The 27,136-nt window shown below is 37.0% G+C and overlaps 3 protein-coding genes and 1 long non-coding RNA gene across 10 annotated transcripts; 1 reads left to right on the top strand and 3 right to left on the bottom strand.

The window, feature by feature from the left end:
• Positions 1-486: 486 nt before the first annotated feature.
• Positions 487-7,019, bottom strand: LOC105044201 (uncharacterized). 2 transcript variants are annotated; one of them, XM_010922017.4, is made up of 2 exons: positions 6,491-7,019; positions 487-923 (listed from the first exon to the last, which is right to left on the bottom strand). In XM_010922017.4, the coding sequence occupies exons 1-2, from the start codon at positions 6,688-6,690 to the stop codon at positions 866-868; spliced, it is 258 nt and encodes an 85-aa protein (XP_010920319.1). In that variant the 5' UTR covers positions 6,691-7,019; the 3' UTR covers positions 487-865. The 2 variants fall into 2 exon arrangements, 1 of the variants encoding a protein (XP_010920319.1); XR_012140574.1 differs by lacking the exon at positions 487-923 and adding an exon at positions 5,961-6,373 and having other exon boundaries at positions 6,491-6,975.
• Positions 7,020-7,132: 113 nt separating this feature from the next.
• Positions 7,133-17,673, top strand: LOC105044202 (uncharacterized). Of its 4 annotated transcripts, none has more exons than XR_831854.3 (5): positions 7,133-7,500; positions 7,733-7,995; positions 14,726-14,861; positions 16,684-17,267; positions 17,380-17,673. It is a non-coding gene; the product is annotated as an uncharacterized lncRNA (long non-coding RNA). The 4 variants fall into 4 exon arrangements; XR_002164632.3 differs by having other exon boundaries at positions 7,200-7,500; positions 16,684-16,841; positions 17,002-17,673; XR_012140576.1 differs by having other exon boundaries at positions 7,200-7,500; positions 16,684-16,841; positions 16,974-17,673.
• On the bottom strand, positions 7,603-16,798 carry LOC105044203 (actin-related protein 2/3 complex subunit 2B). 2 transcript variants are annotated; one of them, XM_010922020.2, is made up of 10 exons: positions 16,667-16,798; positions 15,132-15,198; positions 14,614-14,821; positions 12,071-12,240; positions 10,790-10,867; positions 10,572-10,704; positions 10,109-10,200; positions 9,979-10,035; positions 9,483-9,534; positions 7,603-7,902 (listed from the first exon to the last, which is right to left on the bottom strand). In XM_010922020.2, exons 1-10 carry the CDS (start codon positions 16,723-16,725, stop codon positions 7,706-7,708), a joined length of 1,113 nt encoding a protein of 370 aa, XP_010920322.1. In that variant the 5' UTR covers positions 16,726-16,798; the 3' UTR covers positions 7,603-7,705. The 2 variants fall into 2 exon arrangements, with proteins under 2 accessions (XP_010920322.1, XP_010920323.1); XM_010922021.2 differs by having other exon boundaries at positions 12,071-12,237.
• An 824-nt stretch (positions 17,674-18,497) lies between the features above and the next one.
• On the bottom strand, positions 18,498-26,979 carry LOC105044204 (BRCA1-associated RING domain protein 1). 2 transcript variants are annotated; one of them, XM_010922023.4, is made up of 13 exons: positions 25,720-26,979; positions 24,466-24,519; positions 24,317-24,387; positions 24,112-24,219; positions 23,687-24,006; positions 22,202-22,480; positions 21,924-22,024; positions 21,265-21,451; positions 21,039-21,133; positions 20,805-20,934; positions 20,463-20,628; positions 19,183-19,301; positions 18,498-19,041 (listed from the first exon to the last, which is right to left on the bottom strand). In XM_010922023.4, the coding sequence occupies exons 1-13, from the start codon at positions 26,046-26,048 to the stop codon at positions 18,730-18,732; spliced, it is 2,271 nt and encodes a 756-aa protein (XP_010920325.2). In that variant the 5' UTR covers positions 26,049-26,979; the 3' UTR covers positions 18,498-18,729. The 2 variants fall into 2 exon arrangements, with proteins under 2 accessions (XP_010920325.2, XP_073111455.1); XM_073255354.1 differs by having other exon boundaries at positions 26,333-26,979.
• Positions 26,980-27,136: the final 157 nt, after the last annotated feature.

The raw sequence follows: 27,136 nt of genomic DNA, 5'->3' as shown, positions 1-27,136 counted from the left end.
CGGTTGTGTGGATAATATTTGGGGAGGTCTTAGAAATATTTGAATTCCCAATTCTTATGTATCGACAAATAGGGTACCATTAATTATTAAAACATGCACTTAATCCTCTTCCAAGAACAGTTCAAATATAATTATAGCGAGCTCCAAACCTTCACAGTTCCTTGGGGATGGAGAAGTTCAAACCATGATTAAAATTTCTCCGGGAATCATCATAAAAGTTAACAAGGCAAACCCTTCATCTCAAATTCTCTTTGCCCTAACCTACCAGAAGAAGCACATCCTGATTTGTCGAATAATAGCAGTCACACGTTATCGGCTCAGAATGAAACTTTGGCTAGGATTGAACAGGTTCAGTAATCCAACCAATTTCATTCACCATTAGTTTGTCGCGAAACCATTGAAACATCATTTAGTTAACAAAGGACAGGCATAAAGAACAAATAGAACAAATCAAAACTATATCAAGCACAGGGGCCGCCTGAAAGATGCAACATACTATTGCCACATAGTTTGTATAATATTTGGAAAAACGGAATGCAACAGATTTTTGAGTAATGTATAATCTTACAAAGAGTAAATAAAAAAAAAAATTCCCAATGTAATTAATCTGAAAATCAGCACCAATATATGGCTGTTCCCAAATGCTGCCTGCAACACCTATTAATCAGATCAAACCACCTTAAAAAGCGATAAATTAATCCTGTTAATGTAAATGAAAAAAATGTCATCTCAGCAAAAATCATAGTAGTGGTTTATGTCAAAAAATCAGCCCCCAAGGGCAACAGCAACTTCGAACATGACAATCTGTTAGTATTTTCTGCCGTTTCTCAAGCCATGGCTGAAACTGTAACCTTGTGCAAGAGATTTACATTACCGTGCATATACAAAAACCCAAATACTCATCCTCTGAATCACTCGAATCACTGTAAATACCAACAAAGATACATGATGGATAAGAAGAATATCAAGAACGGATGCCCATTAATTCGAAATAAGGTAAGAACATTACAAAGGTAAACTTCCTTTTCTGTAATTCCTTTCAATTCTTGGCAAGCCAAGATCCAATGCATATTTTTTTGGATAAACGGGAGGGAAGATCTACCAAGACAAATTATCCAGCTCCTAATACCTAGAGCTGCACCACCCAAAACGGCGAGCCCCCACCGGCACGTGCCGGTGGCCACCATAGCATGGAGCCGCCGGTGGGGGAAGAGGGGGAGGGGGAGGGAGCGGGGATGGGGTCCGGTCGTGGGGAGGGGGGCCCGTGGGGTGCGAAGGAGCAACGCCGATGGGGGTAGGGGGAGCCGTGGGGTTCGTCGAGGCGGAGAGGAATGAGAGGGTGGGTCACAGGGGTTCGTCCGGTGATGATGGATGCGGGCGCAAGAGCCGAAGGTTGGGGGGATAGCGGTGGGGGTTGGGGGATGGCGGCGTCTCAAAGGGTGGAGGAGGTTGCAGGGGCTGGGGGGGCCAGAGGATGGAGGGGGTTTCGTGGGGTAGGGGTGGGTGGTCGGGGGCGACACAGGGGCTGGGGGTCGAAGGGCGGAGGGGCTGGCACGTTGGGTGGGGTGAGGCCATGGGTGGCGCGTTGGAGGGGGGTAAGTGTGGGTCAGCCACTGATGGAGGAAGGTCGGCTGGGGCGGGGAGGGAGGAAGGGAAGGAAGAAACGAGGGAGAAAAAAATAAAAATAATAAAATATTAATCAAATATTTTATTATTTGATTAATAATAAAATATTTTTTTCTTGTTATAATTTGATGTATATTTTTTTATTTATTATAATTTAATATATATTTTTTATAATTTAATGTATATAAATTATTGTGATTATGATTTAATGTTTTAACTAGGATTAACCGAATCCTTCAGCGAATTTTTAATGCATATGAACTGTCCGATCTGGGATCCGGTTCGGATCCAGATCACGATCCGAATTGGATCGAGGTCCGGATCATAATTTTTTATATTATGATGTAGATGAAATATAAGTATTTCAATAAAGAAGAGGATGTGACTGGTGAGTTATATGATTTAGCATGTGGCTCCGATCAAAGGGTTAACCACTATGCATCCTATATCATTGGAGGAATCAAATTTCATACAAGGGAGCTTGAGATGCAACGACGGACCCAAAATAGTGGGATTGCTATGATAGGATATGAAAGAGAAGAAGAGATTGAATATCATGATGCACTGATAGATATCATAAAACTGAAGTATGGGTCCAGTGATTCTGTATTCTTGTTTCAGTGTGAATTGTGGGATATTAGTAATAAAAAGATCGATATTTATATCGATCTATATTTTATCAGTGTAAACTTTATACGAACATGATACTAGAATGAGCCGTATATATTAACAACTCAAGAGAAATAAGTAATATATTTAAAGAATCTAAAGTATCGAGGTAATTGACATGTCGTACAAAGAATAATACCTAGAGATGTATATGACATACCAACCCGACCAAAGATAGATCAAAATTCAGATTTATATGAAGAAGAAATTTTTCAAAAGGAAGAACAAACATTAGCCGAGCTTCTTGTTGATGAAGAACTTATAACAGCTTCTTTGAATAGAGCTGATCTGCCGTCCAACGAAGTTGAAGCTAATTTTGTATTTAATCTTGATGAGTCAAAGGACGACGATCAGTTCATAAATGACGATGAGATAGAAGATGATACATTAATCGATTGTTGTGATTCGGAGGAGGACCTACCATAGAGGAAGATACGAATATTGATGAGTAGATCTATATTTTTTGTTGAATCTTCTCTTGCAATAATGGTATATGATATAATTCTATTCATTAGAATATAATTTATTTTTCACTATTATTATTCAATATTATATTCATTTATATGTCAAGAATTGCAGGTATGATACCAAGAGACAGACGACAGCGTTCGAGTTCGCAGCCTACCTTTGAGGCTGAGGCGCCTTCACCTATTTTCACTGCCGCACCAGCAGAGTCGCCAGAGGGTCCTGCACTGGCAGATTCCAGTGAGGCAGATCTGAGTGAGGCGGATCCGAGTGAAATTATTATATTTTTTATATAATAAAATTTAATTTTTTTATTTGAATAGCTATCATACTAATGATTTATTTATTATTGTTTTAGATCAGTCTCCACCGGTGGTGAGGCAAGAGCGAGATCCATCGAAGAACCTCGCTCTAAAGCGTTGGAGATGCTAGCACCCAGAACAACATCTCCGTGTTGAGATACCATCTGACTACACCAGGCCCATTAGGAGATGGTGCGAGCCGTGGCAAACCGAACTAGGCATCATATGCCGCAACTATGCCCCCATGATACTTTTCGATTAGCGTCACGTTATACAGGCTCAGAGAGAGATTTTCTATATTCAGTTATAGGTAAAATAAATTATACTGCGAATATTTAATTAGCATGATATTTTTTTAATATTTGTTATTGGTAGGGTATATTTGATATTATTGATTTTGAGAAGGATCACGTGCGGCGAGCTGTGGATGCTTATTTATACTTTCATTTCAAGGAGTATCGCCACCGTATTCATCAGCACTGGTACCATATGATGCAGGACCATGGGGTGGAGGCAATGCGGCAACGACCGTATGACAGCATTACTATGGATGATTGGGCACTCATATGCCGGTATTACAAGGATCCGGCATATTAGGTTACACATCCAAACTTCTTTTTTTTAGAGTTTAATGATTGAATTATTTATTCTTAAATTCAGTTTGTTACCTACTAATTTGACTGCTAACTGTACAAAGATGATGTGCTCAGAACACCGCAAATCGAGTGAGATAGATCGTGTCGCATTGTGGGGGTTCGAGATCGTTCGCTCGTCATATAAAACAGATAGTAAATAATTTCTAATTAGCATATTTTAACTCTCTAACTATTTTTAAAAAAATTAATTATTTATTTTTAAATTGTAGAGAGATACAGGGAGTGGCGAACTTCTGGTAGGATCGATATCTACCAGCGGATCCACCAGCGACGGTCAGAAAAGTGGACGATGGGGAGCCAGGAGCTTTTTGTAAATTTTTTCAATTATTTTTTTCATTCGCAATTTAATTTTCAGTACGAAATTAAAATAGCTATAACATTAATTTTCAGGATCGTATGATAGGCATTAGATCCCAGCCTATTTCTGAAGACTCGACCGCACCCACAGATGACGAGATCTATGATCAGATGCTTGGTACAAGATCCTATTATGTTAGGGATCTAAGGCATGGGATCAGTGCTCTTTCATCCTCACGCTCGTTCAGAGCTGACATCCATACTGTCTGCAATGCTTGGCTGGCGGAAATGCAGAAGCAGGCTACTGAGGATCGACAGCAGGCTAAGCAGCGAGCTGATGAGTTGGCTACACACATTAACGAATAACAACTACTCCAGACCCAGATGATAGAGCGGATGGCACAGATAGAGCGGATGATACAGCTGATGAGGCAGCAGTAGATCGGTCCGAGCACTTTCCTTCCCCAACCCATTCTCCTTCAGCAGATGCCGACACTTGATGGTCTGTTTATATTTTTTTATTTTTATTTCAGACCTCTTGTAATTTTAATTTAATATAATAAAATAATAAAATTTATTTATGAGTTTATTATGTGAATTTTTTATTTTTATTTTTAAAATTATAAATAAAAAATATTATAAATATAAATTAAAAATATATATTCATAAATTATTTAAAAAAAATGTGTGTAAATTTTTAGAGATGGAATTATTTTTGATAAAATTTTGGTCGCCAAAAATCCTATTAGCGACGAAAACAATTGGTCGTAAATAATTTTTTTAAATAAATTTAAAAATATTAAAATTTTATATTAAATTATTAACGATGAAAATAGTTTCATCGTAAATAATTACTAATTTAGTAACGATAAAAATTTTAGTCAGCAATTGTCGTATTTGCGATGAAACTTTTATATCGTTAATATTTTTTTATAAATCTGAATTTCATAAAAATTTTTAATTAAATTAATAGTGATGAAAGTTAATTAATTAAAATTAATTAAATTAATCTGAATTTAATTTTTAATTAAATTAATTAAATTTTTAATTAATTAATTTTTTAATTATTTTTTTAAAATTATTTTTTTATTAGCGACGTCATAATTTATTGTAAATTATTTTTTTTTAGGATGAAAATTTTTCGTCGCGAATAGTTTTTGAAAAAAAAATTTAATAATAAAAATTTTTGATCGATAATATCAATTATTGATGATAAAAATTTTTTTCCATCGTAAAAAATTATCAACGATGCCATTATTTGAGATAAAATATCAGCGATGATAATTCAATCGCTAATAACTATTACCGACGAAAATTTAGTATTAGCGATGAATTTTTTGCATCGCTAATATCTTATTCTGTTGTAGTATATTCAACAACTTTAAGCTTCAATCCAATTCCCTCTCTCAATTATAGAAAGATTTTCAAGAATAGATTTCAATTCATTCTCCACATTGTTTTTTATTTTTTCTGAAAAATTGAATCTTCCATCATCTCATTAAGCATCATGATTTTAAAATATTTCTTAAGAGCAACCTCATGTAATCCCTGTTAAACCTGAAATTGGCGGTCTTAAAACAATTTCAATGTTACCAGCATCCAGTTTGGTGTCGTAAAGCCTAACTTATATTACGGCTTCTCGCATTATAGACCAAATTTAGAAAATATGTATTTTTCTTTTCACCTTGTTATATTAATTCTTGCTGGTTGGAGTTACTCAACCCCATAGTTGAATTATTGAAAAAGATAAAAGGCCCAATTTTAGGTTTCTAATCCTTTGTTTAATTCAATTCAACTCGATATCTAGATCCAAATTGGTATACTTGGTGAATGAGGATCCATAAAAATTGATCCTAAATAGATGAGAAAAAGGCAGATGGTCATGGTTAAGTACACTTCCAACATTTTCGTAAAAGATATTAAATCATCGATGCATTGGTGCTTCGAATTTTTTCAACATTTTCAGGCATTCATGACCAAGATTTTCAAAAGCTAAAACTCAACTCTAAATTTTCAGGCATCTTTAATTAACGCACTATGTTGTATGTATTTCTCTTGCCATGATCTGATTCTGATTGGAACTTACCGTGCTTCTTATAGCTGCACTTTGATAATTACAAGTGAGATAAACGAGCAGATCACTGAAAACAATTATTGATCATCCACAAATTTCTCATGGAACTTCCATAATTTTGGGTCTCAGTGTGAGCTACCAGTACACTTTAAAAAAAAAAAAAAAAAGAAAGCAAGTTTTCAATGGATCTCTTACCTTACGGCTGATAATTATTCTTGCAATTAGAAAAGCAATCTCCGAAGATATCAATAGGTAATTTTTCATATATATCACGAAACGGAATGCTGCATAAAAATATTCTTTAATTCAACCTTTTCTCAAGACCAAATAAAAAAGGGGGACGGCACCAAAAAAACAAAAAAATCCAACAATAACATTGATGGTTGGGAATGAGGACAAACCTGGGATGGAATTCCAAGACTTCGACAAGCGTCTTCCCGTTGCAATCATTCCACCGGACTTTCCTCCTCCCGGATCTTTTCCTCTTTCCGGCCATTCCTCCCTTGGCAGCCGGCGGCAAAAGAGATCTCCTCTCGTCTTCCTCCTCTTCCCTCCTATTTACTCCATCCACAAGCCCCTCAGCAGCGGAGGACTTGCCCATCTCGCCGGTTTTATGGCTCCCACGGCGCAAATCCACTATCCTCCGCTGCAAGCCGTGAAAGCCCACTGCTCGATTTCCTCGATAAATTCGACACCCAGATCCATAAGACGATCAAAAGGGAGAGAAAAAATCGTTTTGTTTCCCCTTTTGCCGGGTAGGAATGCTGGAAATGGATCGCTAATTGCAGAAAATTCTGGGCGGCAGAAGGATCGAATGTGGCAAGAAATATCCCAGTAGAGGAGACCATTACCCAGAAACCGATTGGTTATTTTTTTGCAAAAAAAAAAAAAAACAAAAAATGGGAGGAGATTGCGAGGGGGAGCACGTGTGGGGGACCAAGAGGGGGAGGCGGGCGGGAGGCCACCGGCGTTCTTGCAATTTTATCTGGCGAGTCCGGCTAACGCGCGTCGTCTGCCGTTACTTCACATGATACTGTTGCTATTATTCTATGTCTTTTCGTAGGAATATTATATAATCTTTTTATTATGGTGGTTAATAATGACGGTTATTGTGGTCATTATCTTACTCAGATTAAAATCTGGAGCCACGCGTTGCAGCTAAATAAAAAGAAGCAACAAAGGTTTTAGGGTGGGGGCATTATGACGGTGATAACGGCGTAACTAAAAAGCTTGTTTGGCCGGGCCCCCTTTCCTCGGATGGAGCCCGGCACCGCCGCGCTCGCCGTCTCCGCGCCGCTGCTCCGCCGCCTCCACCACCCGGAGGCGGTCGTGGGGTTTCAATGGTAGCCGATCGCGACGACACCGGAAGGGCACCGGCACCTTCTCTCTTCCCCTGAAAAGACGAAAAGAGGTCTTCCTTTCGTTCTTTCCTTTTTTTTTTTTTCTTTTTGCTCCGTGTTTGGCAATATGATTGTTTGATGTGTTTCAACGACAAAGCTGATAAATCTCTATATTTTGGTTTCTTGATGAAGCTACAAGGCTTCAATGTTGGATAAAAATTATGAAATTTGACATATAAATTTGTTTTTGTTCCCTTCAATAAATGACGAATATGTTCAATCCAATTTGCTGTATTTTTTCAGGGACGGGAATTTAGGAACCCTGAACCATTGCCTTCGGAACCGGTCCAATCCTTTTATTCTGATCCGGGCGCGGATCCTCTTGATTTGATTAGCAATTGCGCTGCATCTCCTTTTTAGGATGTTCGACTTCGAGAATCTCATCAATTTCTTCACACATTTGCAACCTGGGTCTGATACACGTAGACAGTATGAAGAATGAGAGAAAAAGAGAAGTTTCTGTGAGCATGAAGAAGCAAATTTCATTCACACGTCTTTTTGAGCCAGTAAGTGTTAATTGAGGCTTTCCAACTTTCTTTTCTTTCATTTGTATTAGGCCTAGCAGTGCTGCAAAACTTCTACATGTTTGATTTTAGTTATCTTTAATCTTTTCTTTATGCCCTTCATTCTTGATTTTGACTTTTTGACCACACCATAGTTTTTTTTTTTTTTTTTTTTTTTATTTTAAATGCATGCAGCCTTTGTCATTGATGAAGTAGTGTCTTCACAAACTTGTGAAGGCCAAAATAATCAGTCATATCAAGAATATGCCAAGCAAGGGGTAGGATTTTAAATCCTAATTTTTCAGGATACATTTAGTTTGATGGTACTTTGAGCCATAGAGTTGGTAACAACCTACAAAACATTTTAGTTCCTCTGAGTTGAATTTAGAAGATCATCAAAAGGACAAACCCGAAGTAACGTTTTAATAGAATTATCAACTAGTTATTTGAAAATTTACTGCTTATGACAAAATCTTCAACTTAAAACAATATATACATCTAATTTAGATTGTTCTAGCCTCATTTAGGCAGGCAAGTTTACCTCAATTTCTATATGGAAATGGGTAGTTGGCTAAGCTGTTATTGTACACTCTTAAAATTTGCTCCCCAAGTTTATACTATCATTCATGTTAATGAATTTATAATGAAAACAGGATTCATCAATATTTCTTTAAGGTAATTGAGTTAGTACACTCTAGACTAGACAATGTTGAAAGGCAAGACAATAGATAAATAACTGACTTTGGTATTTAAGACTTCTCGGTTTACTTAGTCTCAACATGTCTTTCATGAATTTTTGTAATAGATGAAGGAGAGTACGATACATTTTATTTGAAAAGCAGTAATATAGAAGAACACGGTAATGACAGGCATGCAGGGTTAGAAACAAGATGAGGAAGAAGAAATGGAGACAAAAGGCCTAGACTTTTCAATTGGTTTCTCAGTAGGCAGCCAATAATGGCCAATGTCTCACATAAAAAGGGATGCATTCTCCAAACACCAAAGAATTTGTTTTGTTAATTCATTTGGCTCTTGTATTTGGTTTCTAGTGTCTCTTATGAAACTCTTTTCTCCTATAGCAGTGGTGTTGGGGTGGGGGATATTGCGGATTTGATTGCATCAGTTTTGCTCAATTAAACATTATAGAAAGATATGATCTTGCTTGTATCTGCCACTTTTTTAAATGCATAAATGGATAAGCATGAATGCTTCTACTTGCTTTTAGCTATATACTCTTTTAATAATGTGACAATGAAGGAATTTTAACTATATATTGGTTATGAAGTCATTTATATCATGTAACTGTAGAGGCTAAATTTTCTGCTTAGGGACAGGTCTATATGTCATGTTGGAATAAATTGGGATACTTTGGTGAGCTTAATATCTCTAATGTTCTACTTTAGATCAAAACCCAATGGAAGTAAGGCATCACTTTTTGGTATGTTAGATAAACTATAATAAAACAAATGCCCTTGTCTCGGATTATTCACCTTGGAGTTTCTTATCATCTCTGCCTTCTCTTATCCTTGCATTTTGCATCACCTGCAATGATCAACAATACATAAGGAACATGCTCGGCGTTGAATTTTCTGTAACAGTTATACCATGTGGTATAGCCAGGGAATCATGTACTTGTGGTGGATTATCAAAGATGAACATGAATTTACGGTTAAAAATTTCTGCAGCTTTTTTTATTCACTGCATGCAAATACTTTCTCTGTTTTCCATACTCATCTTTTGTGCTAGAAATGATTCCATTTCACTGCCTATGTCTCAAGAAGTGTGCAAAGAATGCTCAGAAGCACAGAGCAAGAAGAATAAAAATGTGTTGTTGACATATACACAGAAAAGTACCATGCTCCATCAACGTATCCATGTTTTTTTGAGCATAGATGTGTGTTAATAAGGCTCATATGTTAGTAAGGCTCATGATATAAAGCTGTTGTTAAAAAGAAGCATTCCTCATATGAAGAGAAAAATCCTAACCTCTGCCAGGCTTTCCAGGCGCTGCCTCATTTTTCTGTGGATAAAACCTCTGGTACACTGCAAACAAGTGAGTTAAGTTACTGGTAGGGAATATAATATAGGTTAGCAAGGATCCTCTTTGAACACATACCTTTACATAATATTTCACATGGGCATAGAAGTTCAATAGAATCCAGACAGTTCTATCTGCTTTTGCACCTTTAACGTGATGTGATAAAATGTCTAGATAAAAGCCACAAGGAAAATATCTTCAGACCATCAGAAAAAAATCTACAAATTAATCTTTCTGGGATAGTGCTTAAGGATAAGTTGGTAGATCAGCAGTCATTGCATCAACATGTGTGCTGGTTTCTTTCAAACCTAATGCATCTGTTAATTGTTTGTTGAAACCTTTCTGTGGTTTAGTTTGCTGAGGAACTGCATTGCTGCATGTGCTTTCCATCCATAAAACAACTTGGTGCGGGCTTTACAAATCCTTGTTTTCTTAATATATATGGTAACCTTTTCCATGTTTCATGTAAAACGGTTGCATTGAGACTTTTATCTTAATGATAGCCATGCAGAAAGCTGCAGTTTGCAAGTTGTATACTTACCAAAAGACACAAATCCTCCATTAGTGGTCAAATATTCAAAAGGTTCTCCTCGCAACTCTGGAGGAGGGATTGGTGACCAGGTGCAATGTGGTGCTTTGGTAAAAGCTGTTGAATGGCCCATATCCATGAGTTCCTGTGGTCCAGTTCATCTACTTTGAGAAAAAATAATGTATGTTAGCATTAATTCTAATTAGTAGGTGTATCATGCAGCAACTTACCTGAAACAATGATGTTGCAAGAATCACATCTGAATTGTCCTTAAATCGCATGGGAAATATTGCTTTGAGCTTTTCTGGCTGTATCACATAATGCCACTTCATCTTGTCACTATCTCTAGCATTTGTAAAATGCTACAGGACAGACATAAAGACTTCTACTAATGAAAATTATCATGTGTATAGCATAGATACTAAAGGACTTCTGGAATTACATGAGAATCATCTTAAGCTTGTTTCTGATGTATTTTACTGCTTCATGCTCAACTAGCTCAACAATATTCATAAAGGATCAAATCAAGTATTGGATACTAAAGATTGTACGGATTTTTAAATATGGTAGGACAGTGTGTACTAGAAATACAGTATTAGTGGACACTTTAGCTTGTATAATTTCTAAAGTATTGACTCCAGCAATGTGGACACACATGACGGCCATGACATTATCATGACACTTCTTGGCACCTCAAAAATGGGGTGTCCATCTTTGTTTCAGAGATTGAATTATTGGACAACTTGGAACACCTGAACAGTTGACTCCCATGCCATGATTTTAGCTGCACTATGCAAAAAGCCATCAGTTTTGCTGTGATGTTTCATTATCTTTTCATTGTTTGGTAATTTTAACTCAAGGAAGGATGGTGTACTGATGACTTGTGGTTCCGTAAGCATAATTTCAGGTTAGAGCTTGGGAGGTGAAATGAGATCCACTAAGTTTCAACAAATAAAAAGAATTAATACTTTGTATCTTATATTGGTATCTTTATCAGCATACCAGATATATCAATGAATATGAAAGCATGTGGAGGAAAAGTGGTGTATCAATACAAAGGAAAGAGCAATGGTCTAGTTGATTTCTTGACACCAAATCCAGACAGGGGGAATAACAAGCTTTTCTTTTGTGAGATAGCTATATGGAAACAAATTAAAACATGTACTAGGTTCTAAATAGAGGATGACTTTTAAGGGCAGAAAATTTTATTTCTGGAGTAGTATGATGGCATGAAAACAGTTGAACCTAATATTCCCTTATATTTCAATTCGGAAAAGGCCATAAATTTTGATTTAAAAGTATGAGGTGCCTGAGATAAAGATATAAATTTTATGATTTAACATGGATGATTTTAATGATAAATTATTTAGCTTCTATGTAGTAATTAGAAAACAAATATAAAGAGATTTGCATTCTTGTTGATTAGTAATTCTTTGCTGCCAATTTTTTTCCTGGTTCTCATGAATGAAATTATATATTTTCAGAGATATAAAGCACTGCATATGAAATACCATTCTAATAACAAAGAAAGGCTCTCTTGGGTGATAGACAAGTTTGATAGGCTTGCACATTCCATAAGCCATATCTTGTGAACCAAGATTCCATAACATATCTTTCAGTTGGGAACTCTGTATTACTGCTTGTAGTGAGGAAATCTTGCTGATGGCTTTGATACGATCTTCTGAAACAGTTCAAAGATTAGTGTTTCATTAGAAATGGAGTAGCCAATAGTATCAAATATATTTGCATGTCACTTTATAACAAATATACAAAAAAACCATCATAGGTTAAGCTACTTCTCAAAGTCCATACAAATTATTTTGTGGATAGACTTTAGTGGTGTCTAAGATTGTGGGTAGATTGTAAGGGGTAATGATGAGTAGATTGTAAGGGGTAAAGATGGTCTCTTTTAAGACAATGAATACCACAGAAAAGTAACTGAGTTTCTGCGAAGTTTCTTTCCCATTGATTGTTGGTGTCATGTTTTTGCAGGAAAAACTATTGATCATTTTGTTATTTGTAATTCTGTACTAGACAGTAACAAACATCTTTTGCACTATTTTTGTTCTAAGTAGTCATTATCATTTCGTTTTTCTTAGAATTGCAACATCTCCTGCACTCTTTCTGATAGATTTGTAAATAGTGCTTACTCATGCTTTGTTTTGCCATTTCAGAGCTGGTTCTTTTTATTTCCTGCCGTCATCATTCAATTGAACTATCATATGCTACAAATAATTTATATATCCTATGTGCTGAACTCAGACTCTTCCATTGTACTTGGTCAGTTTGACTCCAAATAGCCATTGCCTTTGAAATTCTACTGTTCACCACCATCATTTTTTCTTGGAAACATTCCGAACAAGGCTTTGCCGTCTTGCTTTATAGGCTTTGCCATTCCTCATTTTAAATAACTTAGACATAATGTTTTTGCTTCAGAAGTTATCACAAGACAAATTAATGTCATGTTATATGTGTACAAATCCCATGATCAATTGGTTGAGAGACCTAGGAGTAAACTCTTGGTCAAGGGTTACAAATCCCTTCTTAACCACAATTTCAACAAGCATTGGGATATCGGTGAATAGACCATTTCACCCACTTTCACTTCGCTGTGTAGGCAGTTCTCAAGTGGTTGAGCTGCATAACCTGCATTTCCAGTATTTTATAAAAGCCGGACCAGCCAGGGGTCTGGTTTGCAGGTTCGACTAGCAGTTCAGTATATGTGGATCCTCATGATGTATTCAGAAGACAACAAAAGGCCTTACATTCTTTGTTCATGCACGTACACAAAATGAAATCCTTTTGATGACATTACCCTCGGGTGATATCAATCAGCAATTAAATTGTCAGGATAGTATAAGCGTCTTCCACAGGTAAGCATAGCATGCATCTAGGAAATTCCTGAGAACATTCTGCAGTTAATCCTTTCAGTGACCATAACCTGTTTCCTGTCCATTTTTCAAAAGTAATTCTTACCGTCCAGTTGATTCCAAATTGTGGAATTAAGCAAAAATAAGATGGTTTACGCTATGAGGCCTAGCCTTGGAAATTTTACACGAACAGGTTATGCTCATCTAATCCAAGGTTCGGAGTAAGCTAGGTCAAGCTGATTGTGAGTGTGGAAACAAATCTAATCAATAAAGTTAAACTAGGATTAAGATCATTTCACTTCTACGAAGAACTAGCAAAATGTCACTAAATTAAACAGAATTGACCTTTCTAAAGATTTTTATTGGCTACAACTTCCTTTAGAGCATTCTTAGCATGGTTAGGTTCCTTCTAGACCAAGTGTAAGAAATCTGAAATTTTAATTTTCTTCCATCTTTACTGAACACAAATGAAACATTGAGTTTATTATTATGAGGTGCTAGCCAGGCACGATGCATTTCTACTCATATCTGGCCTCTATTCAAAGCAAGACTCTCAACACAAAGTTTTTATGCTAAAAGAAACTAATTGTGAGATTTGGAAATATCACTTGTTCAAGTAGGGAGAGACATAAAAATGTGTGGTGAAGTGCTATAAAGCAGCCCAACTTAAGTGCCACCACAAATCTGATAGTGGAGGTCAGTGCTTCCAACTCCAAAACTTCAGAAAACGTCGATTGTGAAGGGTATATACCTAATTCTTTGCCCATTTTTCCTCTTTTAATATTCATGTTTGCCAATTTTGGGGCCCTTCTACTATTTTGTGGATCTAATAACTTCATGTTATAGAAATAAACCCCTATGGTTGTTGATCTCACAAGTTGATTCATTAATTAGATACTGATATCAGATCAACAAAAGCTGCTTCCAATTGTTAAGAATAGGTCAATACAATTCTTTTCCAACTGGTACCTAGAAGGGCTCAGCGTGCAACCTTTGAAAAGATAACCACATTTGAGTTTTTTTTCTCTCTCTCTTCAGAGCAGGCATTTGCAATGCTGATTTGGTTTGCAACAGCACATGATGATAACATTATTAAAAATCATTCACATGCAAAGATCATGTCCCACTGTGAAGATATCTTCTGGCTAAGATGATAATGAATATAGGAAATTAAGATTTCATACCTCTGCTCTGTGGAAGTTTTGCAAAGTCGAGTCTGAGAGTAAGTACAAAACCTTCTTTTGGAGGTTCAACAATATCTGCAATATCACAGTACCCTCTTCTAACATCCTGTAGGGTGCAATCAGGAAGACCATTTCGAAGCAAAACTTCTGGAGACAATGGTGGCGTAGATATGGACAAGTATATAATTTCGGGATCAGATGCTGAAGCCTGTGCAGAGCTATTGTTATTTTCATGGCCAGAATGTGAGGTAATAATCATGAAATGTTTTCTCTCCTTGAGAAGAGCTAATGTTTTCTTCTAACAACAATTCATGTTATGATGGTTTCTCATTTCAAATTATTCAGTTTATGCAAAGTAGTAGGAATATTCGTAAAAGTTTATGCTTTGATTTAACATGAAAATTGCTGAGAGTCAAAATATCCTGAATACTATTGGTAATAGTCATGATATTGGATATTGTACAAAACTACACAAAAGAATTTTGCTTCTAGAAAAATTAAAAAGATACAGAGAATACCTGAACATGGTACCGCACTGACCCAAATTCATATAAGTTGTGATCTGTATCTGTTGGTTTTTCCACACTATCAGCAACACACAGTTAGAGGACTTCAATATGAGATGCAAACTGAGGTTCAGAATGTGTATGCTTGCATTTTTTTTCAAAAAAAAAAAAAATTGAGTGTTTGAATGAAATGAATTTTGGTAAGTACAGGGTGAGGAAGCATGACAGCTCTTAAAATGAAAGCCTTCTTAGTAATCTTGTACAGTTTGAACTGATTGCATGGCCATAGCGATTTTAAGTAGCACCTTTTTTTGATTGGAAAACACCAGTTTTGGTTCTCTTTCAGAAAGAAATTGCTCCTTGCAAAAGTGAAAGCACACTTATTAGCATCCTACTTTTGTGGAGTGGAGATAGTTGCCCAGACACGGGTTGATACAAAGCTACAGTTGATGCTAGTTTATTATGCGATCCTGTTGTACTGGTCTCTTGAGAATTTTAAGAAGCTAGGTATACAACATATTAGCCCAATGAAATATTTGAGAATTGGCAAATCAATAATGATGGGATGTCTATTACAGTAAGCTTACAAGATGATGAGCCAAACGAAAGAAAGAAGAACAGAAAGAGGATTTTGGAGCCCATCATGTGAAGAAAGAAAGAAAGCCTACTATGCGGGGTACAAGAGCTGCTAGATGCTCCTAGTAGGTGCTTAATGGGTTCCCAGCCTCAATCAAGTGAAGTATATCTTGAAACATAATCTCAATGCTTAGAAAATAAGAGAAAACTATGATTTGAAGATCCAAAGTTATCAAACTGAAAAAGATATTGGACATATCTCAAAGCCAGGCAACCAATGTAATTTTTTTCAGAGAAGATGGGAAGGGTTAATCCTGACTAGATTTGGATTACTGTCTTATGGAGATCCTTATCTAGCTTGAAGATCTTGAGGATTAATCTGGATTTTTCATCCAATTAATATAATCTGATATTCTTCTGTTTGTTATTTTTCTTTTTTCAGTCCTGGTATCTTGTGGTCCTTATTCCGTCTTCATGCAAGTAGGTTGAGCAAAGCCCAGCTCTATCTCTCTCTCTCTCTCTCTAAAAAAAAAAAAAAAAGAAAAACACACACACACACACACTCTAAACTTGTCATGTTCATCAACACAAACTATGAAATCCAGACACCTAAAAGCTTCATTCTAGAGAAACTTTGTATTCCTCTGCTATATAGTAACCCTTAGTGCTTCCATGAATTCATTTTCGACAACATGAATTTCGATATGCTGGCATTTGAGAATATTAGTCTCACTTCTGACATAAATATCTGTGGTTCGCTTGTTTGTATTGTTCGCAGTTTTTTTCAATATTTCATGAACTCCAAGGAGTTCCGATATACCTGCTTGTTAAGTGACTTAATACTGATTGCATGGAGTACACTCTTTTCTAACATGCTTTGGTGCAAGTGTAAATATTTGTAATATCATACAATTGTGCCTCTTACAAGATGGTGAAGGACCAATTAGATTTTCAGGGATATGAAGGCTTACCTGTCCAATTTGTTCAGGATCTCCATAAGTGCTGGTGATGCCCTTCTGAAGCATGCCATCCTCTTTACGGCCTCTGATAGTCCATGGAGAATTCTATATAAAGATATGCTGAACGGAACATCATTGTTGCTTGTGTGAAGGGCTGTTTGAATTTTAAATTGGCAAAAGGACTGAGGTGAGTGGGACATCCCTTCATAGTTCCTAATGATATTCACTCTCTGAAGCAAACCTCTCCTTCTATCACATTCATTGCTTTGTTTCAAAAACACTCCACAATGATATCTTCATCTTCGATCATGTCATGAAGACTCATGGTGGTGTAATACTTGCTGTAGTGCTCTGAATCTTCTCTTGGAAAAAAGCCTCCTAAATAAGCCAATCAAGAACAAACACTTATCACAGGTGGGCCCAAAGCTGAGTCCACCTGAAGTGATTCCAGCCATCAACATCCTCTGATCATGATAGGACATCTTTGGTGTCTAGACCTGACAACAAGGATTCAAATACTGTGGGATGGGGCCCTCTGGTTTTTCCATGGAACAACACTCTGAGCTTATGGATGACCTGCCCTCATCCCCTTCCTATCCTTACACTTGGAATGGTTAGACGCCCACCATCCCTCCGGGACTTGAATCTTTCATTGAGAAGAATTTTTTTCAGTGCTTTTACATATCAGTACTTTGACATATCTTCTTTTTCTGCAACACGGGCAGCTCGAGTCAAATTCTTAAGCTAAAGATATTTAGCTGTACACTGAGCATGACAAGATGCTTGCTGCTGCCTCAGCATGCCCAGGATTGATTCTTACAATCTTCTAAGTTTAGGACGCTTTAGTTAAAGAGCTCCTGACGGAACCTTTAGCAACTTGAATTCAAGCTCATTACTGCCTCTGTTACTGCGACCATGATGAATTGTGCAATTATCTTTTGATTCTGGCGTCAAAGTTATTGATTTATCAAATCATTTGAAAGCCAAATACTATCGAAATTTGTGCACCTTGTTGTACCCTTTCATATTTATTTTTACCGTACGTCCGTTATTGTGCAATTATTCCAATACAAAGGTCAATAGGCTTCGTAGATAAATTTTCTGACCAAATAACAGATAAGAAACAATTGCTAACATCAAGCAGAAGAATCTCGCTCAACATTGTTTTTGCTTTAAGTTACGTAGGCCTTCATACTACACATGCTCAACTAACTCCAACATCCCCGGTTTATATTTTTATTAAAACTTTATTGGAGAAACATAAAATGAAATAACTATCACGTTTACCATGTTACTATTGGTTAGCTTGTGCTCATCAAGCCTTTGGCTCCGAAGGCGTTTACCATGGCTTCATTTAGAGAGGGGGGGCAACATAAATAAATAGTCATCACAATTATGTGCACAATTTTATCATTATCAGCTTAAGCTAGTCAAGCATCTGGCTATAGAGCATACCATCTAGGGGTTGCGTTGAGTACCTAAGCTGCTCTATGGAGCAAGACAACCCTCAGATCAGAAGCAACAAGGATTGGCAAAGCCTCAAGCTTCAATACAACTATAATAAGATCTCATGGCTTAAGCTTTATATAGATGATGGGAAGTTTATAGACAATAATTTTTTATGACACAGCATAACAATAGCAGGGAGCTTATCAAAACAATAAAAAGCTAACTCAAAACAGGTGTCTGGAATTAGAAGCAGAAGGGGCGAAAGGATGAGGTAATTTCAATATGGCAGCAAAGGTGACATCAGGTGGGCAGTTTAGAGCCAACTCTGGGAGCAATGCATTTTGGTGTTTCTATTTGAAATCAGCTTTTGTTGATTCGGTGAAACAAATTGATGGAACAGAACAAACCCACTACAATATTAGATTCATACGTATAACAGGTAAAAAAACAGATCCTGGTATCAACATTCACAGCTCAAAACTTCACATGCTAAAATTCAAATTGAAAAGACCGACATGAATAGATATGAACTAGGACATAATTCATCGAGCAAGTAGTACAGATAACATGAACATTTTTTGGACGTGAAACATCAACAATAGTTTTTAACTAGTTGGACAAATCGTCTACAAGTTTAGTTGTATATTGCAGGAAGCAATAGAATCCAGAAGCCATGTGTGAGGAATGGCCCGAGAGCCAATTCTAGCTGCTAAATCTTCAGCCTCCTCTTTTCTCTTCTTTATAACCTCATGCTGACCATCTGAATTGCTTCCTTGTGGAGGTTCTGTACTATAAACAATAAAAGTTGTAGGAGTGATTTCACTCTTCTCCAATACAGTTCCAGCAGCAGCAACAATCAAATCTTCAAGATGGTCCTTGTAGTAAGGCATAAAATGACCACTAAAATAAAAGGTTAATCCTGTAAACAGTTTTGGTGCCTTCAAGAGAACAGCCCCAAAAATTAACACCAGTCAGTAATCCATGTACAGAAGCAAAAACAAGCAAGTGACAAGTTAAAAAATCAATACAGATCAAACTTCTATAGATGCTCTTCTTGCTAGTTGCAGAAAGAGAGGAACCTTTTGCATGGCTCTTATTCTTCCATTTCTGGGTCCATCAAACGCCCCATGAATGTCATGGCTGATTTCATGAGGCTCCTCTGGAACCGGGTGCCCAGCCTTTATGCATGCTCTTAGCCCTGTCAGTGACGGTAGGAGCGTCATATATAGCAATGAACTAGGAAAGAGGGGGGAAAACAAAACATATCTAATTCACAAAACTTTGGACACATTTTTTAATGATAGAAATGGTCGATACTGCTAACACCCCCCCACCCCCACCCCCCAAATCATGGTAAAGGCAAGATTAGATCCTTGGTTCTTTCGTACAACCACAGAGGACTTCACCAACTTGGTAAGCCAGCACTTTTGAATTCTCCTCAATGTTAGAGCACAGTCATAAGATCAATAATACCAACACATTCCTACCAACATGACTTTCAAGCATAAACATGTTTGACTGCACATAAAGTCAGATATCAACATGTAAGGTATACTGGAAGGGGCCAAGAAGTTCACAGAAGTTGATGCTTGGATGCACGTGGTTTGTTGGTTTGCTGGTTTGCATACGAGTATTTCTTAGTGAATATTTGAACTTGTCTTGGACCATAATTTTGTATAGTAAATGTTTTCTCAGTACTTTCTAAATAAATCCTGCCCGCCAAAGAAACATGCTAGTGCCAAGATAGTATTTGCTATTTGGGGAACAGTATGGAGATTATCAAGTGCATTCTGAGCTGGATAGGAGTGATTAAAATTATCATGATATGTTGAACTGAATTTGAAATAATAAATTGAAACAGCTAGGAACCACAAGAAAGTTGAGAAACCTTTGAGAAATAAATGAAAAACTGGTTATCAGTGTTCCCCTTGCTCCTATATTTAGTCATGTTCTCAAGTTGAACCATCTTCATTTTCTCCAACTGTTCTTCCAGACTTTTCCAATTTTCCAGAAAAAACAAACTTAATTCAGTTTAGTTATTTTCACTAGAGATGGTTGCATGATTCCTTAACAACTATGATCCAAATAATGCGCAAGATTAGCACCTATGGCTAAGCAAATGGGAACATGTGTTGAAATATAAAACAGAGCATGACAGTCACTTTACAGGTCTGGTTAGGCTTCAGCGTTTAGTTTTGCATTTGGCATCCCCTTCACTTTTCATTTTTTTTTAATTAAGTAGGAACAAAAAAAAATGGTTTCTTCTGGGTCTAGCTCTCTCTCTCTCTCTCTAAAAAAAAAGTTGCTACTTTTTCCCAAAAAAAAAAAAGAGATTAGTTTTATCAAAGTGAAGGCTTACATTCTACATTTAGAACCCATTTTCCACGCAATATAGCCATGAGCACCTTCAGTGTTCTGCTGCAAGCACCATGCTCATCAGTGGCAGCAATCACATGTGTTACATTTGCCTTCCACGTATTGGTTACAGAGGCACCGGTTAGGCTCACAAAGTCATTTAGAGCATCCTGCACAAATTCAAGTTTTGAGAACAATTGAGTCAAGCAAAACAGTATAAAAAATCAGCGAAGGGACAAGAACCAAAGGAAAGAATTGCTAGTTGATAAAATTCACACTACCCAGAGAAGGTTAGCATGATCCCTGTGCAAGATGACACGGACAAAAAAATATCTAGAATGACTACCTTCTCCATGTTAGAAAGTGAAGATCCACATAGCAACCATTCCTGAGTCACACTGGGTGAAGCTGTCCAAAGTTTATCACTCTGTTGCTTTGTAGGTGAAGTTAAATCACCTGGTGAACTGGAATAGCACCTAGCATAAAGAAGTAACGCTCAAAGTCAAACAAATAGAAAGACCAATGTCAATTGAGGTCAAAACAAAGATAATCCATTGCAACATATGAAGAGACGTCATACAAGGAACGATTAGCCTTGGTCTTCTTTCGAGCCTTTGATCTCTCACATGGCAGCTTGTGTGAAAAATGAACAGGACACAGCAAAAGAAAATTTTCCTGATAGAAGAAAAAACATCACTTTTTCAATTTTTCAAACACTGACAGTATAAATACCAAAGGTACAGTAGGAAAGAAGTTGGTAACTTCTACTGCAACAAGGCTAGAAGAAGATGAAAGCAAAAGCTTACAGCATCCCATCTACAATCTTGGATATCAGCAGCACATGGGACATGAAAGCTTCTTCGGCAGCTCTTGACATAGCAACCAAGAGCTGCTCCCTTGAGTCCACAGCTGCTACATTTGATTTTTGATGCACGTGCAAGTTCAGCATCTAAATTCACAGCAGTCTCACCAACAAAGAATACCTGTGGTGCCCTGTGTCAGCAATTTAGCATAGACAATGGACATTAAACAGAAAATCTTCTGTAACCAAAAAAAAAAGGGAAAATCTTGAAGATACATCAAAATACACCTATGTCTAGGACTTGTTATTCCAACATTAAAAAAATCTATCATTAGCAAAACAACCACCTGTCAACAAATTACTAGCCTTAATTTCTTAGAAGATAAACACAACCCAAAATACATATAGACAAAACAGCATGAAAGATAACAATCTTATACTCGCTTAAGCAAACATAAGAGGGTGTTATATAAACAAAAATTGCACGAGCAATTGTTCAGCTAGATCTCAATTCATAGTAAACTGCTAGGTTGCATAAAGTATGTCTTTCACAAGAAAATAACTCATGAACGATTAACCAAATGTTCACCAGATAATAACTGCTAAAATACAATAAATAAAATTCACGAAATTAGATAATAATTTCTAAAAAGTAACAAATACCATTCAATGCATTTCTGATGGACGTGTAAGACATTGAGCTGCAATGCTTGATCATCCGGCACTGGTTTTCCATCAATATAATGTAACATTGGTCCAGAAGCCTGAAATGACACTATGATCTAAGAATTTTGTTTAAACCCAACAAATCATGAATGTAAGCAACTGGACTTGTAATAGATGTAAATTTAGCACAATTGTTAAGCCAACAAATTATTGTCGATAACCAACACTGGCTTTTCTAATGAATGAAGGAGAAAGGAAAAGCTGACATATCTCACCTCAGTGGTTCTAGTAGAATGGCAAAATGCACAAATAAAAAGCTCATTCATGTCTTCATGAACAGTTGTATGCAATGACTTAATATTTGGGCATCTTTGATGTTCATGTACAGATTCAGAATTAAATATTGAAAATTCCTTAGCATGGACATCACCAGTAATATCTCCAACATCAACTGCATTACCCAATTTCTGCCTTTTTGAGTCTCTAATATAGTCTTCTCCTGTTTGACTAGTTCCAACTTTTGAACCTCTCTTGCATGAATCATTACCATTTCTCTGAATCAAAAAAAGAAGGGGTTCAGACTTGTGTGTATGTGTGCAAGTGTGCGTGCCTGAGAGTGAGAGAGGCTAAACATGTCAAATAGCATAAATTATATCAACACAAGTAGGAGAGCCATTTTTTGACATTTATTACTAACTGACAACAATTGCTATTAGAAACATCTATAAATACCTGCATATGTCTTTATGAACAGGACAATAATATCCAAGAATAACCAATATAATCCACAGGCTCATGGAATACATGCTCAAGAAAAATTTAGATGTTGTTATGAAACAAATTACCACTATATCATTAAAAAATAAATAAATTACCACTAAATAGATATTATAAGTTGAGGAAACAAAACAAAACCGCAAGTTGCAAGGTTATATGGCAACAGCAAGAATATTAGCATACTAACTTAAAGCAGCCACAAGAATTTGTTATTGACATGAACAGTCAAAAAGTGTATACCTGCACTACACAAGAATTTGTTGTTGAAACTGTATACCTGCACTGCAAGTAATGCATTATGAGTTACATTTTCTTTTAAATCATGGGTTATAATTTTTAGGCTTTTTGATTAGTATCAATTCATTGTGGCAGCTTATAACTGCTAAGCACATCAAGATTGTCATCATCTAGTCAAGTACCTTGCAGGTCTCATTTTCCCAACTTTAAAGCAAACCCCCTTTTTTTGTTTGACAAAGGAGTTAGGGAGACCCAGCTTGATTCTTTGATTCGAATATAAAGAAAATCTTATCTTGGTAATGTTTCAATGGATATATCTTTTGAACAATACATAATTTTATATACATGATCCTGAGTATAAGCAATCTTTCATTTTATTGCTACCACATGGTTATGATTTTCTTGTTTGCAAAGCACCATGTTTAGTTTTTTGTTTATGCACCAGCTTCTACCAATAAGCAATAAGCATCAAGCTTAACTTAAAATAGATAAATAATTTAAAAAACAAAGAACTCAGGAAAAAGACAGATGGATAGAAACATCTTTTCCTTGAGGAAAAAAGGTAAAGAAAGGAGCAGAAGGATAACCTAGAAAGTTAATATGAATAATATATTATACCATGCAATAAGCCCCTTTTTGTTGACAAAATGATTAATACTTGTGTATTCAAGATGAAGATGAGCTTTAGTGAGTAGAAATTGTTTTTGAACATTTCTTGAAAATAGGTTAATTGTGTGCTGACTTACAGGTTCATTTCCCATGTCATTGCTGTCATAATCTGACTCTTTCTGGTCACCAGAAGATTGTGGACTGTATAGTTTCTTTTCTTGAAGAAATGCTTCCACTCCATTGCTTTGTACATCTTTCTTGCTTATATTCATTGCAGGCTCATTTTTCTCCCCTACACATCTTGGATTCCCAGTTCTAAAGTTCCCAAAAATTGGTGCATGTGATTGCATATATTTTGAACCCTCTCCGTCCCTGTTATGTATTGGTTCCTCTTCAGATTTCTCCTCATCATTTCTGTCACCAAAATCTGGACTTCCACCTGAAGGCATCTTTGTGTCTGTTTATTATATTAGAAGTTATACAGCTATTAAAATATATTTATGAAAAAAAGTTTTGGATCATATAGTTAGAATGTTGCACAAATGAGAAATATTTGAAATACCAGAGATAGCAACTTGTTCCCCTCGTTGTGTGAGGATAGCACCAACAGCTGAATTCATGCTTTTATATATGTTCACCATTATTTCAACATGAATAGAAGGCCTCAAATCTGGAAAAAAAAAAAAACCGAACAAAAAGGAAATGTAAGAGCTAAACAAAGCAATGAGATCCAACTGGACAAAAACTTTATCCAATCCAGAAAATACCTTGATGATGAAAAGGTACTTTACAAATAGGACAGTCATGTCCATGCATAGTTGAAATAGTGACACAAGAACTGCATATACACAAGAAAATAAATAACTATGTGGAATACCGTAGTAATAATAATAATAATAATAATAATAAAACAAACCTGCAAGATATGTGATTACATGGCAACAACCTTGGCATGTTAAGCAACTTTAAACTGCCACAAGAAAGTATATAGATCAACACTTAAAAAAATGATAGTTATTCTATGATTAAGGCATCACTACTTGAGATTAGACCTCCATAAAAAAATAATTATAGGAGGAAAACACTGATGCAAGCTGAGCATGCTGTGTGCAAGAATCTATAAAACTAAGAAAATAACATTACTTGTTGCCTTCATTACTCCATGAATATTATCTCAATCAAATGCCGGGGTCCTTACATATCAAGTTTACCCTGATTAATCTAAAAAAACTTGATTTTCCACTGAAATTCTATACTCATAGAGGAAAACAATATCCTCTAAATTTTATTATTTGTTGGCTTGTTGATAATCAAACTTGGAAAGAATCATCACAAGTAGATGTTTTCTCTAGAGACTTCTTCTCTTTCATTCAGTTTTTATTTTTAATTCATATTCAGCTTTTTTTTTAAACTCAACCAAGCAGGAATCTTGAACACACACTAACTAGAAATACTCTCCTAATCATCCAAAGGTCAGTTCTCCTTCTTTGTCTGTGCAATGTCTGCACATTCATAAGAGATCCCACCATTTTTTGAAGAAAAATATAGGACCATAATTTAATTTGACCTTCCTTGCAAGTTGCAATCCTGTCTTTTTCTATTTTGAACCCATATAATCCTCTCTTAGTCCATCCATACAGTTTAAACTTCAGACAAATAAACTGCTCCTGATGCACTTGAACTCAAGATGTGAATGAATATCATAAAGACATCAAAAAATTCTCATTTTTCTTTATTAATTTCAAATGATAATATCATGCTAAACAAGAAAGTGTATACATATACTTAAGGGACAAAAGAGGTACGCGAAAAACAAACTGGTCGTCTTGTCTCCTCTCTTTTATGGGGTTAGCAAGGATTGAACCAACTTAAAAAAACAGAATAATTATTTAAAAATAATAATAATAATAATAAGGGAGGCTGTCTAACATAGCTGCAAACAGGAACCGTCTTAAATTAGCAGAATATATCAAAAGAAAAAAAAAATTAGGAATTCGTTTCCACTGGCACAAGAAACGAGTCAAAGATTTAATTTTTATAAATTCCAGCCAAAAATCGTTATCTCATCACACAAAATATAAAGAAACCGACGAATAGTAGCTAGAAAATCCAAAAATCAACACCGGACTTTGATCACCGAGATGAAATCGGAGGAAGTAATCAGAGATACCAGATAGGACACGTGAGCTCCAACTCCATCTTCTGCAGATTAAGTACCAAAGGGTTGAGCAATCTCCTGAACCCCTCTAGCTCCGCCATTCTCTCTCTCTCTCGCTCTCTCGCTCGCGGAGTGAGGTTTTGGGTTTTTAAAGGAAAGGATGTCGTACTCATGGCATCGAAAACTCGAAAGCGCGGGCGATGGGCATGTTTTCGGAGACGCGGACGGTGGGGATCATTCAACGTCTCCTCCCGGACGAAAAGCTGCGCGGGCGCCCAGCGTGAGTGAACCGTTGGAATCACTTTGAGCGCGGGAAGTCCACTTTCATTTGGAGGTAACATTTGCGCTTGGGAATTGCCGAAAAAGTTCGACTTCCACCTTCAATTTTCGACCACCCCAAATATGTGGAGCCCATGGCTCACGGGGAGACATGGTCCTCGCAACGCCGTACGCCCAAATAAAAAGGAAAAAAAAAAAAAAAATGAGCCTGGCTGGCGTCAGTCCTATGTGAATATCCACAACAAGAAGGGAAACATACGGACTCTTTCGAGTATCAATGAGCCCCCACAAGTTATTTCATTGAATCAATCTAGTGCCGCTGTATATCTAATGTTTTTCAAAATACCTCTCTTCCTCGATCATCGGCTTGCCTCCCTAGCCGGCGGTTGTCGCCGGCGCCCGACCCAAGATGCCAGATGAGGCGGCGCCTCCTCCAAACCCTCCACTCGCCCTACCCCATCTACCGCTTCAACCGCACCATACCTGAACGACTCCAGAATCAAGAAACCTACTACCAAGATCAGAGCTTCACGCTTCCACAATCGAAAGCACCACCAAAACACTCTCCCCATTACCCCCAAAATGCCATCTCTCACAGAACCACTAACAAGAAAACTTCGAAACCCAGAAACCACTCCCTTGAGGATGATGGAGACAAAGTCAGGAACATGGTAGGAGACGTCGAAGCTGATCGACGGGGCACCGTGGCGAAGGGTGTTGGTGTGGCCCGAGACCCCCTCCTTGCCGTCGTCCTTCTTGGTCCTCGATTGCTCAAAGTCGGGCAAATCATGGGAATGGAGAGAGAGGCCGGGCTCGCTCGATCCCTCTTGGTGGACCTGGATGTCAAGGGGTTAGGGTTGTGAACGACAACGACCTTGAAGCCGTCGATAAGAGGTGGATTCGATGATATGGAGGGAGAGACGAGGGAAAAGGAGGCGGCGGTTGTCAGAAGTTGGGACTGACGAAGGATGTTGGGATGTCCTGAGAGGACGGGCGGTTGTTCTTTTCAAAACCCGTGTCACCACCAGTCTTGCTGCATAATTAGCTTCATTCGACTAGCGACCAATCCAGGGTGACAAAGGTATCATTTGCATAGAACTTCGACCCCTCCCATGGCCTGCAAAAATGGAATAAATAGAAATGGAGACGC

This window comes from Elaeis guineensis, chromosome 4, assembly GCF_000442705.2.
Source record: "Elaeis guineensis isolate ETL-2024a chromosome 4, EG11, whole genome shotgun sequence".
Lineage (NCBI taxonomy): Eukaryota > Viridiplantae > Streptophyta > Magnoliopsida > Arecales > Arecaceae > Elaeis > Elaeis guineensis.
The sequence above is the reverse complement of the archived record's forward strand: the minus strand, read 5'-3'. Positions and strand labels throughout refer to the sequence as shown.